Source organism: Colletotrichum spaethianum (assembly GCF_022836535.1).
Source record: "Colletotrichum spaethianum MAFF 239500 DNA, contig07, whole genome shotgun sequence".
Taxonomy (NCBI): Eukaryota; Fungi; Ascomycota; class Sordariomycetes; order Glomerellales; family Glomerellaceae; genus Colletotrichum; species Colletotrichum spaethianum.
Genome location: NW_026054777.1, coordinates 13,659 through 31,118, shown reverse-complemented (window position 1 = coordinate 31,118; position 17,460 = coordinate 13,659). Strand labels below are relative to the sequence as shown.

The 17,460-nt window shown below is 53.9% G+C and overlaps 8 protein-coding genes across 8 annotated transcripts; 4 read left to right on the top strand and 4 right to left on the bottom strand.

Annotated features, from left to right (window-relative positions):
* Positions 1–455: 455 nt before the first annotated feature.
* Positions 456–656, bottom strand: ColSpa_03454 (uncharacterized protein; the record flags this gene model as incomplete). Its single annotated transcript, XM_049269666.1, has 1 exon — positions 456–656. The coding sequence occupies one exon, from the start codon at positions 654–656 to the stop codon at positions 456–458; it is 201 nt and encodes a 66-aa protein (XP_049125623.1).
* Positions 657–2,604: 1,948 nt separating this feature from the next.
* Positions 2,605–3,158, top strand: ColSpa_03453 (uncharacterized protein; the record flags this gene model as incomplete). The annotated part of the gene is made up of 2 exons (XM_049269665.1): positions 2,605–2,955; positions 3,012–3,158. The coding sequence occupies 2 exons, from the start codon at positions 2,605–2,607 to the stop codon at positions 3,156–3,158; spliced, it is 498 nt and encodes a 165-aa protein (XP_049125622.1).
* Positions 3,159–3,238: 80 nt separating this feature from the next.
* ColSpa_03452 (uncharacterized protein) lies at positions 3,239–4,117 on the top strand (the record flags this gene model as incomplete). Its single annotated transcript, XM_049269664.1, has 1 exon — positions 3,239–4,117. The coding sequence occupies one exon, from the start codon at positions 3,239–3,241 to the stop codon at positions 4,115–4,117; it is 879 nt and encodes a 292-aa protein (XP_049125621.1).
* Positions 4,118–5,299: 1,182 nt separating this feature from the next.
* On the top strand, positions 5,300–5,527 carry ColSpa_03451 (uncharacterized protein; the record flags this gene model as incomplete). Its single annotated transcript, XM_049269663.1, has 1 exon — positions 5,300–5,527. One exon carries the CDS (start codon positions 5,300–5,302, stop codon positions 5,525–5,527), a length of 228 nt encoding a protein of 75 aa, XP_049125620.1.
* Positions 5,528–6,583: 1,056 nt separating this feature from the next.
* On the bottom strand, positions 6,584–7,922 carry ColSpa_03450 (calcium/calmodulin-dependent protein kinase cmkB; the record flags this gene model as incomplete). The annotated part of the gene is made up of 2 exons (XM_049269662.1): positions 6,584–7,666; positions 7,737–7,922. The coding sequence occupies 2 exons, from the start codon at positions 7,920–7,922 to the stop codon at positions 6,584–6,586; spliced, it is 1,269 nt and encodes a 422-aa protein (XP_049125619.1).
* Positions 7,923–10,032: 2,110 nt separating this feature from the next.
* ColSpa_03449 (uncharacterized protein) lies at positions 10,033–10,719 on the bottom strand (the record flags this gene model as incomplete). The annotated part of the gene is made up of 3 exons (XM_049269661.1): positions 10,033–10,117; positions 10,177–10,437; positions 10,529–10,719. 3 exons carry the CDS (start codon positions 10,717–10,719, stop codon positions 10,033–10,035), a joined length of 537 nt encoding a protein of 178 aa, XP_049125618.1.
* A 1,261-nt stretch (positions 10,720–11,980) lies between these two features.
* On the top strand, positions 11,981–14,697 carry ColSpa_03448 (putative RNA-binding protein; the record flags this gene model as incomplete). The annotated part of the gene is made up of 2 exons (XM_049269660.1): positions 11,981–13,448; positions 13,502–14,697. 2 exons carry the CDS (start codon positions 11,981–11,983, stop codon positions 14,695–14,697), a joined length of 2,664 nt encoding a protein of 887 aa, XP_049125617.1.
* Positions 14,698–15,033: 336 nt separating this feature from the next.
* Positions 15,034–15,673, bottom strand: ColSpa_03447 (protein mmf1, mitochondrial; the record flags this gene model as incomplete). The annotated part of the gene is made up of 3 exons (XM_049269659.1): positions 15,034–15,129; positions 15,234–15,386; positions 15,509–15,673. The coding sequence occupies 3 exons, from the start codon at positions 15,671–15,673 to the stop codon at positions 15,034–15,036; spliced, it is 414 nt and encodes a 137-aa protein (XP_049125616.1).
* Positions 15,674–17,460: the final 1,787 nt, after the last annotated feature.

Below are 17,460 nucleotides of genomic sequence, written 5' to 3'. Positions count from 1 at the left end.
ACTGATACAACTGACGTAGATATGATATTTTATTATAGTTTCCCTCCCTTACACTTCATCGATAATCCTTAAAAAACTTTCACCCTCTTCTCAAAGCAAGGGCTGGCCCACGGGTGTACTTTGGCCGATAGCAAATGCTCAGATTCGAGGAACGTGTTGCCGCCGTACCAAACCAATGTCGTAAGTTGGCTCTAAATCAATGAACATGGCCATTGTCTTTCCCTAGATGCCTTCGGTTGTCTGATGTTCACTTGCTCCTTCTTCATTTCCCTTAAATCAAACGCCGGTGTTGGGTAGAGATATCCACCAGAAATCAAACACGTGCAAACCCGGGTACTTTGGTTGCCGCCGACGAAGTCAAATATGATAAGCCCCTCACTGAATCCTTCTATGAGACACTGTGACTGGATACTAAACCGTCAACTCCTACTTGTACTGGTGTAGGTAGTTGACGCCTAGCACTGCCATGTGTACGTGCACTTAGTGTTCACAGGAGTGCAGCTCGTCCTCCCGTTGGTGCCCGAGCCGGCAAATTTCCCGTTCATGTTTCCGCAAGCTACCTCCGGGCTGGCGTACTGAGTGTCGATCTCGCAGGTGAGGTCGGCGGAGCAGGTGCCCGAAATATTCCAGATGTCCCCTTCCGCGGCCAGAGCCATAGGTACCAAGCAAGCGATAAGAATTTTGAATTGCATCTTTTCTAATAGGTGAGGAGATTCCAATTGAAAGGTTGTGGAAATGGATGAGAGACAGGAATTGGAGATGCGGTGTTAAGCTAAGTGATGTAGAAAGGGTGTGTTGAGCAATCAGCGGCTTCGAAATACTATCGAGCAATTGAGCATCTTATACGCCTTTTCCCTCTATTAATAGAAAATGACGTTGAAAGCGAGAGGCTCGTATTTGAAAATGCTTGGGCTGGGCTAAGCCTGACTCGTGAATGTAGATCTTATATATGAAGGGTACTATGGTAATGCTCTGAAGCCCGCCTTTTCGGTACGTAGCTGTATGAAGATTTTGCTCCTGAATTGAACCTTGCTGTCGCTGATCCGATAGGCATCAGAGGAGCTGCTATTGATTCGCCAGTATTCTTAAAGCCCGCTACCTAACAAGCTATCTTTGTATTGCTTCTCTCTCTTGAGTACCAGGGAGCGACTCTACATAATACCGTTGGCTTTCCTCTTAAAACATCTTTTCTGCTACTCCAGACCGTCTAGTGAAATCTCGTGTTTTCTGTTTCCTATTATGGACTACTGATTGTTGTAAGATGTCTGACATGGGAGCTTAAAGATGCAACGTACGTACGTGTCATACTCGTACATGGCGTTGGGGAAATATTCAATTCCTTGTGGAACACAGCACTATCAACCAAAAGATTAAAACCCTTGTCGAATCATGGCCAAGCTTAGTGCATTGAGCCCGCTGGTTATGTGGAGAATTGATGGACTACAAAAAGTTAAATGATGCATTATATTGTGTGGCTGTGGGACGCGTAGGTATTTTCGCGTGATCAGCTCAGCATCAAGTTCTTTGTAAGATTTACTCTCTGTGAATTCTTTTGATGAGCCAGAGCCCACCGGATCTTTCTGGCCAGTAATATACAGACAAAGCTCGCTGTTATGTATGACTACTTGAGTTTGCTGGTGAAAGTAAATGGGTCGAAGTTGACATCATCAATTTGCGTGGCCCTGGGCTTTGTGGTTGCTCCTCACAATACTAGGATCTTAGCTATTCTGAAGAAGTCGCAAACAGAACTCATTCGCCTAATGCCCATAATTCTGGCATACCATTGTCTTTGTGCCGAACATCAAGCTCTGCTTTTTGATAAACTGGGGATCTAATTGCCTAGTCTCCCCGGCGGCAAATGTAATGATCTCTGGCGTGCAATTGGAAGGAAGTGAGAAGTCTCGTGTTTCCAGTGCTATGGGTATTGAGACAAAAGAAAATTATCAATAGCCTGAAGGTATAAAATCGATTTTGCCAACTTTAGGAGACATGGCTTCCCCTCATTGAAAAGCCTTTGATATTGATTAGCGCCGCTTTGCTGACAATGACCGCAGTCAGAAGTTCGGTAAGAAGCCCAGCGGAAGCCTAAAGAAAAGCCAAGATGGCCAAGTCAGGGTGATCAATATGGGGTCGGGGGATAATTGATTCAAAGACCACTGGCCCCCCTAAATCAGCGAGATCACAAGATCTACGTTCCTAAAGTATTGTACCATATACAAACGATGTGATAAGTCTTGAAACTTCTGTCCAAGCTGTATGCCTTCATTCAAGACACTTGCATAAAGACTAGTTCTAATGCGAATTAGGTATTGGTCGAAACCGACTATAAGTCTCTTTTGTGCGTAGAGGTGAACCTTACTTGCCGTATCGCCAACCTTGGGGCAGCATGCGATCAAACCGCATTCGAACAACTATGTCTTGGTATCAAAAAAAAAGTATATTTTTGTTTGCCGACTTATGAGTACCAGAGCCAAGCCGGGTCATTTTTATGCTGGGCAGGAAAATTGCTATTATGCCTGACCAGCTCCCGAACGAAAGCATCTTGACATTTGGCCAACTCGCGATTTCCTTTAGTCCTATTGTCACCGATCACCCTAAGCGAACATGTCGAAGGAGTCCCTGAACAACGTGCGTGGCTGGTTTTTTGGGGCCCGTTCGGACGAGTCATACATCGCTCTGCGTGAGGACGGAGAAAGGAACCGGTCAATGGAGCTGCCATCCAACGAAGATGAAGCGATGCCATCACCACCTCGCGCGTGGAGCTACGATTCCAGCTGGCATCCCAAAGACGCCGTGCGACGCATATGTTGGGCGGTTTTGCCGTCTTTTCTGGCCCGCGCACTGGGGCATGTTGATAAGGAAGGGGAAATCCCTATGGCCAGCCCAACATCGTATTTGAACGGCCTGCGTGGCCTGGCATCATTCATCGTCACCATCGGGCACAATACAGATGATGTGAGTGTCCCAAGTGTACCAACGTATACCCTTTGACTGACGAACGTCTGGTGCAGTACCTGTGGATATACCGTGGCTGGGGCGAAACGGCCGAGGATCGTTCCCTGATACAACTTCCCTTCATCCGGCTCGCGTACTGCGGAATCTACATGGTCACCATATTCTTCGTCATCAGCGGCTTTGCGCTCACGTATAGCCCCTGAAGAAATCCCACGCCGGGCAGAGCGCCGACGCCATCGGATCTCTCCCGTCCAGCGTGGTCCGCCGCCCGTTCCGGCTCTACATGCCCGTCATCCCAATCCTCGCCGTCACAACCATTGTGATCAACAAGGGGGCATACTACTCGGCCCCTATGAGAGACCCCAGCGGACCCGTGTCCGACGATATTTGGTCCTCGATAACATTCGTCTGGCGCACACTGTTCACGCTCATCACCCAGAGCACTACCGGTACAGTCATGCCCCAGGGCTGGACGCTATATGTCGAGTACCAAGGATCGCTACTCGTGTTTACGTGTTGTTTGGCCTTTGCGCGGGTATCGGCTCTGGTGCGAAGCCCCTGCGTCTTGGGGCTTCTTTTCGCTTTCCTCAACCTCAGCCAGTGGCAGCCGTGCCTGTTTCTTGCGGGCATGATCCTTGCCGACATCCGGCATGTGCGGCAGAAACTACCGCCTCTTACGGGGGCATGGCGCAAAGTTGCTGATGTCGCCTCGTGGCTGCTGTTTGTGCTCGCTCTCTTCTTGGGCGGCTGGCCACAGAAAGGCAACGCCTATGCAGCCACTGGGTATTCGTGGTTCTATTGGGTACCCACTGCCGGCATAGACCACACGTACTTCTTTCCATCTATTTCGGCTATAGCGCTAGTAGCGGCGCTCGACAACCTGCCTGTCCTACAACGCGCGCTTAGTTCGCGATTGATGTTGTACCTGGGTGAGATTAGTTTTGCCCTATATCTAGTGCACATAAGCGTTGGCAGAAGTTCCATCACCTGGGGCCTGAGGTATCAGATGGTGGACGCTGGGTATACCATGGGCGTCGCCTGGACTGTTACCTTTGTTATCATGTTGTTTCTGTCTATTTGGCTTGCTGATATACACTGGAGGCTTTGTGATAAAAAGTCAGTGCAATTCGCGCATTGGCTAAGTAAGAGGCTGGGTGTATAAAAATTACAACCTTGAATAGTTGAGACTAGTTCAGTTGCTTCTCATCAGTGTACTTCTTGTCAGATTTAGAAAGACGTCTCAAAGCCAATATTCAAGTGGTCATTCAATCTACTTAATCAATTCTCTGAGGCATTCGTGAAGAGTGCCACGTATATTGAGGCAGCTGCTCAAAATATTCGCCGAGAAAGCCTATAGCCATAATAGGGTACTTCTGGGTATCCGCGCATGTAATAGTATGTTAAGAATCTTTCACAGATCCATGTCTCTGTAGTCAGGCTACAAACCGTCTTGCCGTCCATGTGGACGTAAGCTTCGTTGTTCAGGGGATCTGAGAGGCTGTGCGAAGTGGGTTTCTCGACCAGAGCAGCATGAACGAGCTGTTACTATGCTGGGCGTCTTCTCGAAGAAAGGACCAGGGTGGTCCGAAAGCCGAGGGCACGACAAGCGACAGAGAGGCGATTCTCGTCGCCTCATATGTCGAAACGGCTATACTGCTCCCCTGCCAGATATGCCTAAAGTTACCGTCGAACTCTGTGATAGTGCATAATCATATATCCGTTATGAACGTACAAAGCCGCACAACCAAGTAGATGGAGAGCCCAGACAAAAGAACTGGAGCGAGCCAGAGATATAAGTCGGCAATGAGGTTTCGGGGTGCAAGTGAGAAGCACCCACCGCGCCGGAGTTTTCGCTTCTAGTTCAACTCCGCTGGAGATTATCACCAAACCCCCCTCCCCAGCAGAAGCCTTTGAACAATACAGTTGTAATATAACTAGGTTCTAACGCTTGTAAGAATACCCACACTGGCTGCTCTCTCAATTGAGTTCTCACAGGAGTAAGGTTGTCTAGTATTGAAAAGCCGCCGTCGGGGGTGACAAACCTTCCTGCTATGTAGTATCAGTTCAAAGCCAGCAACACCCGTTCATCCGATGGACCTTACAACAACTATAAATTCTCTCTGGCTGCCTTAAGCATTGTCATATGTGCAGTCTGTTCTCTCACCATCCAAGACTTCAGACGGACTTTTCACACCCAGGTAAGACCTCGAACACAACACCTGCAACCACGCCTCCTACTACCCACCGCACATGCTGACGAAAAACAGCCAGCAACTCTCACATCAAAACCTCGACAACCCACTCCCCAAAAGCAGAAAAGCATACCACCTCCCCACCGCCCGCCATGAAGTTCGTCGTCTTCATCTCCGCAGCCGCCCTCCTCGTCTCCGGCGCGTCCGCGGCCTGGTGCCGCGACTGCAACTATTACAACATTGTCCAGGGCCGCTGCGACGCCTGCAGCAAGTCCGAGATCTACTTTGGGTCCGTCCAGCGCTGCGTGAACTGCGGGTCCTCGTGCCCCGTTGCGCAGCCGGCGAGCGACTTTTCCGGGTCGACCGTGTATGAATGCTGAGGCCCTGCGCAAAGATGTAGGTTTTTCGGGAGGGAAGTAGCAAATTGCTCCCGCTTTACCAGTTTGGCTTCCTCTACGGATCAAGATAGTCAAGACTTTTGCTATGTACTGCATAAGAATACCCAATGCTCTTTGACTCAACCACTCGCTTTCTGACTTCGCTCTTTTCATTGTGCAATGCTCAAGTCCCGGGTGCAGAGAGTTTATAAATGCAGGACTAGAGTTGCTGGTGGTGGTTGAGCAGCAATACTTGTGGCGGCTGCGCGGTTGACTTCCATTCAGTTAAGATGAAGTTGACGCCTTAGAATCTTCTTTCGAACACCAGAGTCCATGCCTGCTCAAGATAGAGCTCAAGTAAGGACAGATAGCGATTCACCAGGCACTCGACCAGATACTCTGGGCGGCTTGCAGCGACTCACCTATCTGTGGGACACTGGGCGCAAGTGTTTCCCATTCAACTAATGCGTCAAAAGGGGACTGACACTCACAGGACGTGCATGCTTCCAATAACATCACTTAAGAGTGGGTGCCTGTATCTCTTTGTATCGTGCCATTAAACGGGCTACGTATCGAAGGCCTCTCAAAATATGCCTATAGGAATCTTGCCCGAACATCAAAAACGTAAAGAAAAGGGAATGGTGCCGCGAATCAGCCCAGCCCGTTGTTTGTGTGTGTATCGTGTCGTCCAATAACGGAGCCAGTCCGCGGACATCAACCCGAGGTATCTTGTTTTCCTGCCACTTCTATCACGTCAAAATAGTCCATCCCCTTATTCACGCTCTCTACAGGTAATTCTGTAACACCAGAGCCAACGATGCCGTGTGGCAGTGTAAAAGTTGTCGCCGCTGTTTTCACCTCTCCAGATCTCCTTACTGCACGACCCCCTCGCATGTACGCGAAGATGCCCTTTGAACTCTCCTTCACCAGACAGTCGAGTCTGATAGATTCAACACCCCCAGCTGGCTTCAGCAGCTCACAAGGGAGACCTTTGCCTGCGCCGTACATATCATCCTGGAAAATCGTAACCTTCACGCTCGGCACATCACTTTGACGAGACTATCGTCGCAATGCAGGGCCACTCCACAACCCCTTGCTCGTCTCAACCACCTTGTTCTGCTCGCTGCCTGGCCGCAGGCTGGCTGGCACACTGCTCGTCACCGGCCCGGCGTCTGTCATTACAACATCATTCTGGCTGTCAGCCTCGGGTTGGGTGCCATAGCCCGAGTCCTTGTCGCGCTGGCTACCCATGCTGATGGCACTGTCGTCTTTCCTCACGTCCGGCTGGTTCTTCAGAGCCGCAGCGCCTCGTGCAGGCTCGCGCGATTTGGCGCCATCCATCAGATGGGCCTGGCCCTCGCGAAGCTTGTTGATGGCGCGAACGGTATCAATTGCGGCATGTAACGTCCTACGCGCGTTGAAGTTCTTCTTGACGGTTGGCAGCAGGTTCTGGCCTTCGCCCTCGCCGCTGTTGAGGTAGCCGGCGACGAAGGGGTGTTGCAGGGCGTCATGCGCCGTCATGCGCTTATTCGGGTCGATGGTGAGGCAGCGACGGATGAAGTCTTTGGCATGGTCGGAGACGCCGCGCCAGTAGTCGAAGGGCGTGAAGCTGTAGTCGGCGTTCAGGATGGCCTGCATCTCCTCGAAATCGCTATCGCGGTCGAATGGCGTGTAACCGCACAGAAGGAAGTAGGTGATGACGCCGAGGGCCCAGATATCGACGGGCTTGCCGTGGCCAATCTTTTTGAAGATTTCGGGAGCCATATAGCCAGGAGTGCCGCATGTCGTGGTCAGGACGTGGAACTGCTCCTCATCCATGATGCGGCTCAGTCCGAAGTCGGCAATCAGGAGGTCTGCATTGTCTTCTGGTGTGCGGAAGAGGAGGTTCTCGGGCTTCAGGTCGCGGTGGACGATGCCGTGGTCGTGTAGGTAAGCTACGGCGGAGAGCGTCGCGCGGATCAGGTCGGCGGCGTCGGACTCGTAGTAGCTGCCTTTGCGGCAGATTCGGTCGAAGAGCTCACCGCCAAGAGCCAAGTCGGTAACGAGGTAGAGGTTGTTCATAGTCTCGAAGTAGTCGACGAGTGTCAGGATGTTCTGGTGGCCCATCGAGACCTTTTTCAGCACTGCGATCTCATTGCGAACCTGCGACAGAAAGGGTATGTCAGCTTGGGTTGTCGATTGGTCTACGAATATAGGTGGAGAAAGCGCGCACCATGTGTTCTCGGCCGGCCATCAATCGCTTGTTGATGACCTTTGCGGCGTAGTAGCGACCGGTATCGATGTGGACGCATTCCTTGACGACGGAGTACGAGCCGGCGCCCAGCGTCTTGCCGACCTTGTACCTGCAGGGCTGAACCTGAGGTTGCTGGGAAGCCCCGTTGGAGCCCGTGGAAGCCATCACTGCGGCTCAAGGGGACAGTGAGGACGGGTTTATAGACGCGGGGGGATCGAGGCCGCGAACGTCACCCACCGGTCGAGGGCTAGGCGATTGTCCGGGGAGCGAAAATCGGTCGGGTCGTTGGTGGTTGCGAGTTCAAAAGGGTTGACGTTGGCGGGGTAAAGCCGATGGCGAAAGTCGGTCGGTCTTTTTTGGGGGTCGTCTCGAAGGTAGGTACGGATACAGGGGGCCGATGTCGTTGGTAGAGTTGACAGCTCCTTCGTTGAGCGGAAGCTAGGCGCAACTGCTGCGGGAGAAGTCGCAAAAATGGAGGAAGAGTCGGTCAAAAAAGAAAAGAACACGGGTGAGGCTAGAAGTCGAGGACTGGGGGTATTCTGGAAAAGATGGCTTCAGAGGAGCGAGCAGCTGACAAACTGGGCACGGCAGGTGTTTGGATAGATTGTTGGGCTGATTTGATGATCGACGGTCCCTGTCCGAGTCGACTTTCCCCTTTGGAGGTGGAGGTGGTCGAGGGTCGAGGTTCGAGGGGTCCCGCGGGGCCAATGCGAGCAGGGATTAAAAATCGGCACACCAGTCCCAGCAGATAGATGAAGGATGTGATGCGCTGTCACTATGACGCTGGATCGCAGATCAATCTGATCAGGCCTCGAGCACGCGATGGTAGGCGTACACTACTGTAGGCGCGGAGAGGATGCTGGGCAATGATGGGAAAATGAGCAAGGCAGAGGATGAGGACGGGGAAATGTAAAGAAGGGGAAATTCGAGGATTGAGCAAGACTGGATGGGATGGACTGGACGGGAGAGAGACGAACAAAGTGGGTTCGGCGGGAGGCACTACCTTACTGCGCTAGCACATAGCACCGACTGATGGCTGCTCCTGCTGGATCCAGGCCTTTCAGCTGGAGACATCAGGGAATCGAGGTCCCGCAACTCGGAGACGTGTCGCTATCACGCCGAGAGAGGACGAGACCCAGCCAAAGCAGGTCGAGCTCGTGTTCCGCCTACTGCTTTGTCTAGGGGTCGTCCCCCACTCCATCTTCGAGATACCGGCCCCTTCTACGCCTTCATCTACCTGCTTTATTCATTCGACGATGGCAGGCCAGGACAACGAAGCGAGCAAGCGGTACTGGAGTTTCGAGAATGGGATAGAAGACGGGGACAGGCTGATGATGGCGCGACCCGGGCCAAGCCAGGAGTCTCAGATGGGATTTCCGCAGCGACGCAGTCTTCCCCGAGACAGGGGTAGCCGATTTCCCCACTCCAGCTGGCAATCGGTCCATGCACACTCGCTCAAAGGCGGCCCCCATCCAGTCCTTCTACCGTCCGTTCCTCTGACATCTGGCAGTCAGCAGCAAGCCTCGTCCCATCAGCAGAATAAGCAGAACGCCAGGCTGCCTCTTGTTGTCTAGAAATAGGCACGTGTCAGGCTAACAATCGCAAAGGAGTCGCGGGATTCCTCCCATAGTGACAGCCCTGACTGCTTTTTGGACATGCTTGGCTGCAGTGAGCATCTCCGTCTAGGTATGAGAGTTGTCTATACACATGTCTTACACCCAACAGATACCATCTTCCTCCACTCGCCGTATTCGGCACCCAGCCCCTATCTGTCGTTGTCGTCTGAGGCCTTCTCTTCTTCTTTCATAAGTGAGTGCCGTGCATCATTTTAATACCCAGTAACCCGATTATCTTTGCATGTCCTTGCCGACTCCTAGTACATCTCAGAGCCGGACCTCGTAGCTAGGTTAGGAATTCCAGTCCTGCAGTTTTTTGTTACATATCCATCATTTCTTGGAATCAAAGTTCAGGGTCCAAGGGTCCCTGCAATTGCCGGCCGGCCGCACCTTGGCTCAAGCCTGAAGTCTGGAGTCTAGACCTTACCCCACCTCTTCCTTTTGCTTCTCGATGTCCACAACGGACAGGTGTGTGGATGTCTCAGTCAACTTTGCTGGGCTAAGCTAGGCGAACCAAAAAAAACAGAGCTCGGGCAAGCATACCGCGATTCAGCGTCACGCTCATTGGGTCGAAAGGCTCATTACTCGCGTCCTAGGATGGGATTTCGACCGCACATGCAACGCATACAGCCATCCCGATAACCTCTGAGCTCGATCGCTCAGTCGAACGATGGCCTTCGACTCTGCTTCTTGGAGCTCAGCTGCTTCTTCTGCTTGAGTCGTCCCTCATTGAATGACTTTGCGCTGTGCAAAGCTTGTCAGCCTCTCATTTCTTACAGCATAACTCGGACACGCCAACTCACATCTCGGCGTGCTTCTTCTTCTTGTCCGGACTCGTCTCACCAGGGACGGTTTCCTGAAAGATTCTCTTGACTTCGTCAACGAGCTTTTGTTGATTCTCCTCCGTATTGGCATCCCTCTGCCGGTGCGTCTGGGCCTGCAACGTCAGAGAATCCGACCTGGCCGTATAGTATTTTGATTCTCTAATGCCCCGATGCAACAGTTTCGGCAGAACCGGCAAAAGGTCTTTCACAGGCCACACAGTGACGGCTTTGCTTTCAGTTCTGGAGAGAAGTTAGAACTAGTCTCAGTTGATAGCTGACGAAACCCTACTTGTTGACGTGCTGCCCACCCGGACCGCTTGAACGCGCGTACGTTGTCTGGCCCTTGGGAAGCTGGCTGCCATCGAAAGCCTTGTGCCACGATCTCGCCCTTTCGAGCTCTTCGGAGTCGAATTCCGCCTCGAACGCTTGGTACCTGGCCCAGCGGATAGGTTGCAGGGGTCGTACGAGAGGGTTTCCCAAGGCTGGGCGTACAGAACGAAGGAAGCTTGCGGCCAGCTTCATCGTACGTAGAGGGCCGAGGGATCAAACAGACGTTGCCAATAGCAAGGTTCAAACTAAGAGAATTTTGACAGAGGTGAAACTCGGGTAAACAGTATTATACAATCATTGGAAGTGTTTCGTGTCTGGACGGATACAATGAGCTCTGGTGTTCAGACCTGTGGCCTCTTTCACCTCGCTACCGTGCTCAGACGCATTGCTTGCTCATTGATGACGGGAGTCAACGAAGCTAAGGTGGAGAGCTTTTCCTGAGCAAAGGGTTGTACGTGCCGATTGACAGTGTCTAGTGGTCGATTGGCACAGTTTCCCCGATTGGTTTAACGCCGCCCACTTGACTTACCATATGAGGTTAGCTTGCTATGCGCAGCTTCCGACCGTTTTTTTCCTTTCAAGACCACATTGGCCACAACTCCCAATCTCCAGCAATCAGCCTCCCCTGTCAATGGAAGGCCCCAGCCTTGCGGAGCTTGTGGGCGAGGTAAATGCCACCTTCTTCGCTCTGCCCGTTTGGAATTTTTCGTTTCCCCCCCCCCCCCCCACGCGACTTCCCTCAATACCTCACCTCACTCTTGGTACCTCGGGCTCCCACAGCTTTTAGTCTTTTCCCTCCCGCACACACACTTTGACGCGACACACCGACACTCCGCCCGCAACGACACCTCGGCGCCCATGGCTCCTAGGCCCGACAGTGCTCCCACTTCCTGTCCAATCGACCTCTTTCGCAGCTCGAGAGGATAAGCTCTGAGAAATTTCCGGCCTGCCTTTACTTTTGAGCCAGAGTTTTTCTTGCAGCTTCCCTAGAGCTCCTTGCGCGCCCGCTCGCCATCCATCTCATCGGCTAACCCTCCCGTGCCTGCGACCTATTTTTTTTTAACCCTCTCGCGCCTGCTGCTTCCCACCCCGCCTTGCTACCACTTCCCTCCCACGTTTGGATCCTAACCCAATCACAACCAATCGTGCCTGCCCTTTTTCCGCCTTCGCCTTGCACCCCCTCGCATGGCGACTCTTCCACGGCTCAACTGAACTTGCAGAGAACAAGGCGTCCGGTTGCCTCGTTCACCTATATCCCAGCTTGACATAAAGCCCATCCTCCACCTCGCAGCTCTCTCTTCTCGACAGCACCTCCGCCTCCCCAGCCTGCTTCTCTTTCTCTCTCTGTCGCTCTGTTTGCGCCAGCCTCGTCGTCGGCACCAGCAAAGCTCCAAACTGTCGCCGCACCGCCCGTCGTCACCACCAAACGCGCGCGCCCTCTTCCAGCAATTTGATGCCCGAGCTAGAAGCCACCCCGGAGTTCGAGGCTACTGCTGCCGACCTCTCGCCCTACTGCCCGTCCCCCCTCCACTCCGCCGCTCCAACCGTTGTGCCTGCCCTCCAGGATACTGCTGATATCCTTGATGCAATGTCGACGTCCGCCCAAACTAATGGAGTCGCCTACGGTGGCGTAGACGCTCCCGCCCCCGCAGTTGCATCCGTCCCGGCCGACTCGTATGCCATGGCCGACAACAGCGGCGCAAATGGCGACGACGACGACGTCGACAGTCTGGATGATGCCTACGGAGAGGAGGACGAGACACACGCGGACAAGGTGCAGGAACAACAGGTGGAGCCAGACGCCGGCGAGGATGACTATCTCAAGATCTTCGACTCCCCTCCTCGGGATGCGGATGAGGATGGCGCTGATCAGGATGATGTATCAAAGGCACCAGAATCCATGCACAATTCCGCCGCTTCTGATTCTTTGACCAGCCCTTCTCATGGGGCCCCTCCGCCTGTCGCTGATTCCTCGTCGGCCCGCCCTGCTGCTGCAGACCAATCCTCCTCCACCAATCCCGCGCCTCCCACGACAGCTACCGCCCACCCAGGAGCTGATTCGAGCGCGCCCAACTCGACTGCCAACGTCGCCTCGTCCAACGCACGCAATGACAATGCCCCCGAGGATGATCACGCCGCTGATATTTCTCGCCTCGTCGCCGAGATGACTGGCCAGACGAGCGAGTCCAACGCAGGCCAAAGCCCTGCCGGCTCTACCCAGAACCATGATGCCCTGTCATCCTCCAACTTGACCCCCTCCGCGTCTGCTACTCTTCCTCCCAGACCTCCAGTGCCCCAGCAGACGGCTCCCACCTTCCCTTCTGAAGACTATCGAGGCTTTCATCAGCATAATGGCGCCGCCCCCCAGGGCCCTTCCAACATGATCGCGCCGCCCACGCCAGGACAGCCATCCACCTATGTGTCTGCGGGTGCCCCAGGTGCCCCCGGCACCACGTCCGACGCCTTTGGCGGCCTCCCTCCCCCTCCCGCAACCGGTCTGAACGCGGCTGTCCCGATCACATCCATGACTGCGCCTCCGTATCCCAACCCTGCCGGCCATGCAGCTAACCAGCCGGATGAGTCTACTGACCGCCAGAAGCATTGGGACACCTTTGTGAACGACGAGCGCCGGTACATGGCGGACGCTAAGTGGGATAGATTCCCCGATGGCTCACGCATCTTTATTGGTTCGCGCTCTCTCTCATCAGGCAGACCCGACGGCGCCATTGACTTCTTTTCAGGCAACTTGTCGAGCGAACGCGTCTCGAAACGGGATGTCTTTGACATCTTCCACAAGTACGGCCGCCTCGCCCAGATCTCGCTCAAGTCGGCCTACGGTTTCGTCCAGTACCACAACCTGGAGGACGCCCAGGCTGCCATGGACAATCTGCAGGGCATCGAGATCAAGGGCCGCAAGATTCGTAAGTGACCTGGCATCAGGAACAGCGGACCAAAGGGTGCTAACTTTGACCAGATCTTGAGATCTCGCGCGCTCAGAAGAAGAAGGACGGCAGCGAACGCAATCGTTCCCCGGACCGCGGGGGCCGCGGGGGCCGACAGGCAGGGCGTCAAGATCGTCAGGACGCAGGCAGCTCGCACCACGACAACCGTCGCAACCGCGACGACTACAGGCCGGGTCGTAACTCCCCTCCGAGGCGGAACGGCGGTCACGCCCGAGAGGACAGCCACGGCCGGGAGCGCTATCACTACGACGCCCACGACCGATCGCGTGGCCGATCCCGTTCTCCTTCGGGTTACGGCCGTCAGAAGGACGGTTACCGCAGACGCAGTCCCAGCCCGCCCGCTTTCAACCGAGCTTCTGCCGCTGATGACCGCCTTGACATCCCGCGTCGGTATGGTAACCAGGTCCCCGATGTCCAATTCCTGCTCCTCCAGGAGCTCAGCCGCGACTTCATTGCTTGGGTTGAGCGTGGCTTCACTGACCGAGGCTTGAAGGTGGATGTTATGTTCCTTCACCCCAGCTTTCCCCGTGAGGCAATCATTCAGAGACAGGTGATTGAGGGCGTCCACGCCATTGTGGACCTCGACGTGCACGCGCAAAATATGGGCAAGATCCCGGTCCGAGTTTTTGACCGCTCTGGCGGTGTCAGTGCTCGGTATGACGACTACCGTGACATCGATCCCCCTATCGCGGCAGAACTGGTCCTCCGGGCCAAGTCGCAGGCAATCCCGGCAGCTACCCCATATCAAAGTGCGCCGCCTCCCCAACCGCAGTATCCAGGATACGGTCAGCCGTACGGACAGCCTGTACCACCTCACACACCTACCTACCCCGGAAACCAAGGTCCTCCTCGTGGCCCGCCTCCTGCTCAGCAGCCCCCGGTCACCCCAGCGGATCTTGCTAGCATGATGAGCGGTATCGACAATGCGACCCTCCAGCGGCTGTTAGCCAGCATGAGCTCCCAAGGCGCTGGCCCGGCTGCTCCGAACAGCGCCGCCGGGGCTGCAAACGCTCAGTTTCAAGCCCTCATGGGAGGCATGCAGACGGCACCGCCTGCGGCACCGACCCAGCCTGCCTCGTACGGCGGACAGGCGTATGCTCCCAATGGCCCGCCGCCAACCAACGGCCACCCTGTGCCAGCCGGCACCGGTGATTCAGCCGCGCAGGTTGAGAACATCATGGCACAGCTTGCCAGATATCGACAGTGAGGTTTGTCGTACGAGTTGTCTATCCAAGGGGGCGCTTGACGAAGACACGACGACGCGGGGACGGCTTTGTGTATTTACTACCCGGCGTTACGTGGGTTGTGGAGCTATCGCATCGGCTGCACAAGGGAGAAGGTGGGCAAAATATGGTTTTCTAGACTTTCGCAAGTGCTTTTGGCCCACATGAGGCGGGACTTTTGACTCCCATGTACTCTACTGCGGGCCGATTACATCAATACAGGCGTATATACCATTCTCCTCAGTCTCCTTGCGCAAAACAAGCAATTCAGTGACCCCCCCCCCCCCCCCCCCCCCCCCCTCATTCGCCCAGCGAGAGCTCTACAGCTTCTCAGCAGGCTTGTTGAGGAACGCCGTGCACTCGATCTCGACGTCAGTGCCCAGCGGGAGCTGGTACACTGCGACGCATGTCCGGGCCTGCATCTAGGTCAGTTTTTTGGCTTCTCGGAGAGGGGGGGGAGCCTGCGAAGGTCAAAGCTGCTGGCGCGCGCGCGCGCGCGGCCTGGCTGCGTGAGACTTACGGGCTTGGGGTCCCAGGTGAAGAACTCGTCGTAGGCCTCGTTCATGGTGGCGAAGTCGGCCATCTTTGTGATGTAGATGTTGACCTTGACGACGTTGCGGAGGCTGCTCCCCGAGGCCTCGAGGACGGCGGTGAGGTTCTTGAGGGCCTGGCGCTGCAGGGGGGTGTAATTGTGTCAGTATGACTTGTCAGGGTGTCCAAGGGGTGGAACAGTCATGGGGAGTGAACAAGGCGAGACAGTGGATAAAAGGGGACGGAACGGGATAGGAGACGCACAGTCCGGTCCTTGACGGTGCCCTCGGCCTGCACCATGCCCGGCTTGTCGGGGAGAATGCCGATGTTGCCAGAGCAGTAGACCATACCGTTGTACTTGATGGCCTGGGAGAACTGCGGGAGGGGCGCCGGGGCGGCGGTGGTGAGGACCTTTTCGATTTCGGGCATGATTGCGGTGTTTTGTTCCCAAGGAGTGTGATTTGGCCGATTGATTGGCGTATCTGGACGACACTGGGTGTGAATGGTGTCAATCGGCTAGAAACAGAATGAGAGATGTATGAGAAGAGAGGTGTTACGGGTTGATATAACAGAGCGTGTGAAATTGAGGATGATAAATCAACATCAAGTAAACAGCGCGATAGGCACCGGCGCGGGGTCGGAGGGGATGTGGGACCTGTGCCGGCGGCGGGGTGTGGGGATTTAGCTATCGGGGCATGTCAGTGAAGGGCGTCAAAGGGCGAAGGGCGGAGTTGGAGGTGTTTACTTGGACGGCCGGAGACTCTTACGGGACGGGCTTTCGCTCTGGAGATTCTGTTTGCAGTTAACGAGACAGTGTCCTCCCGGAAAGCAATTATAGAGGGAGGAGAATCGGGTTCGTGAACATAACGCTTATCTAGGAAATTCTCAGAGTTTGAAGTTCACACAGCGATGCTCTCTGGTGGTCAATGCACGTGTGCTGCCATGGGATGGAGAGTATCTTTGCAGACACTGGTACTAAGCTGCGAGGCTCACTCACAAATCGCACCTCGTAGCCATTAGTATTTGCTCGAAATTAGCCTACGTGCAACTTACAACGATGGCTACGGCCTCCAAAACTAACGGAGGGTCGCTGTGGTATCGATGGAAAGCGTTTTCTCCACTTCAGCGGGTGGGGTCACCTTCGCCGCGGGACGGAGATCACGGTGTAAATTGACCGGCCGAAGCCGGCGTCTACGCCGACTTCTGCAACACTGACCTTCACAAAGTCACTATGTTTTCTTTTCCGGATAATTTGAACGCAAAACTCAAGCCCTTCGATTAGAGAGATGACTCGAGTAGAAACGCGCTCAAGCTTCCAGATGTAACAAAGATAACCGTTCCCAACCGTCAAACATCCGCCACATCCTCTCAGGCCAAATCTAACTAAGTTGATAGATGCTCTTAAACTTCAAGCTATGCATGACATGTCCCTACTCCAAATTCAGCCAATGCTTGAGCTTCTCCAGCACACCGTCTCTGCACTAGCTTAAACCCAAATTTACCAGACTACCACCTCCGGAACCTGGCTTTATGGCATCAAGACAACTTGAACTGCTTCGAGAACCTTTTTTGGAGTAAAGCTGTTGATCCGGTACAGCTTCATATAAAGGTGCCTGATCTTCCGCATCATTTGCGTTAGGCTTGGCTTTGCTCGAAGAAGAAATACAATGCCATCAACGTTGTTTGACTTTGACGTACGAGATAAGACAGGATGAACACCACTGCTAAGACCCCATCGCTAAACGCCTATTTCGGACCCGCCATCCTAGATTTTCTCTTGGAGGAATTCCAAGTAGTTGTAGTGAACTAGAGGCTGAAGAACTGCCACACAGCGGGACATTTACTCTGATTCGTCCTTGTGTCCTAGTTCCATACCCGCTTGCTATTGTTCCAGTTTCGCATTTCGGCAACCCAAGTATTGCGATTCGACCAAAACCACTCATAGCCCTCGTGTCTGAGTTTCTTTCCGGTAGAGAAGGAAGCTCTGTTGGCGTGTTAAGTTGCATAACTTAGAAAAATAAAAATAAAAAGTGTCTTTGCCCGCTTTCGACTTATGTATATTTGCACCGGGTCCACGCAAGGTCTACAACCAATCTGCTTAGAATCTGCAGCGGCATCAAGCACACAATTCTTGCCATCTTCATCATAGTACGAATTTTAGCGCCAGTCTTGATCAATGCCCCAGTAGTTGCTGGATATCATCACTCATAGGGGGG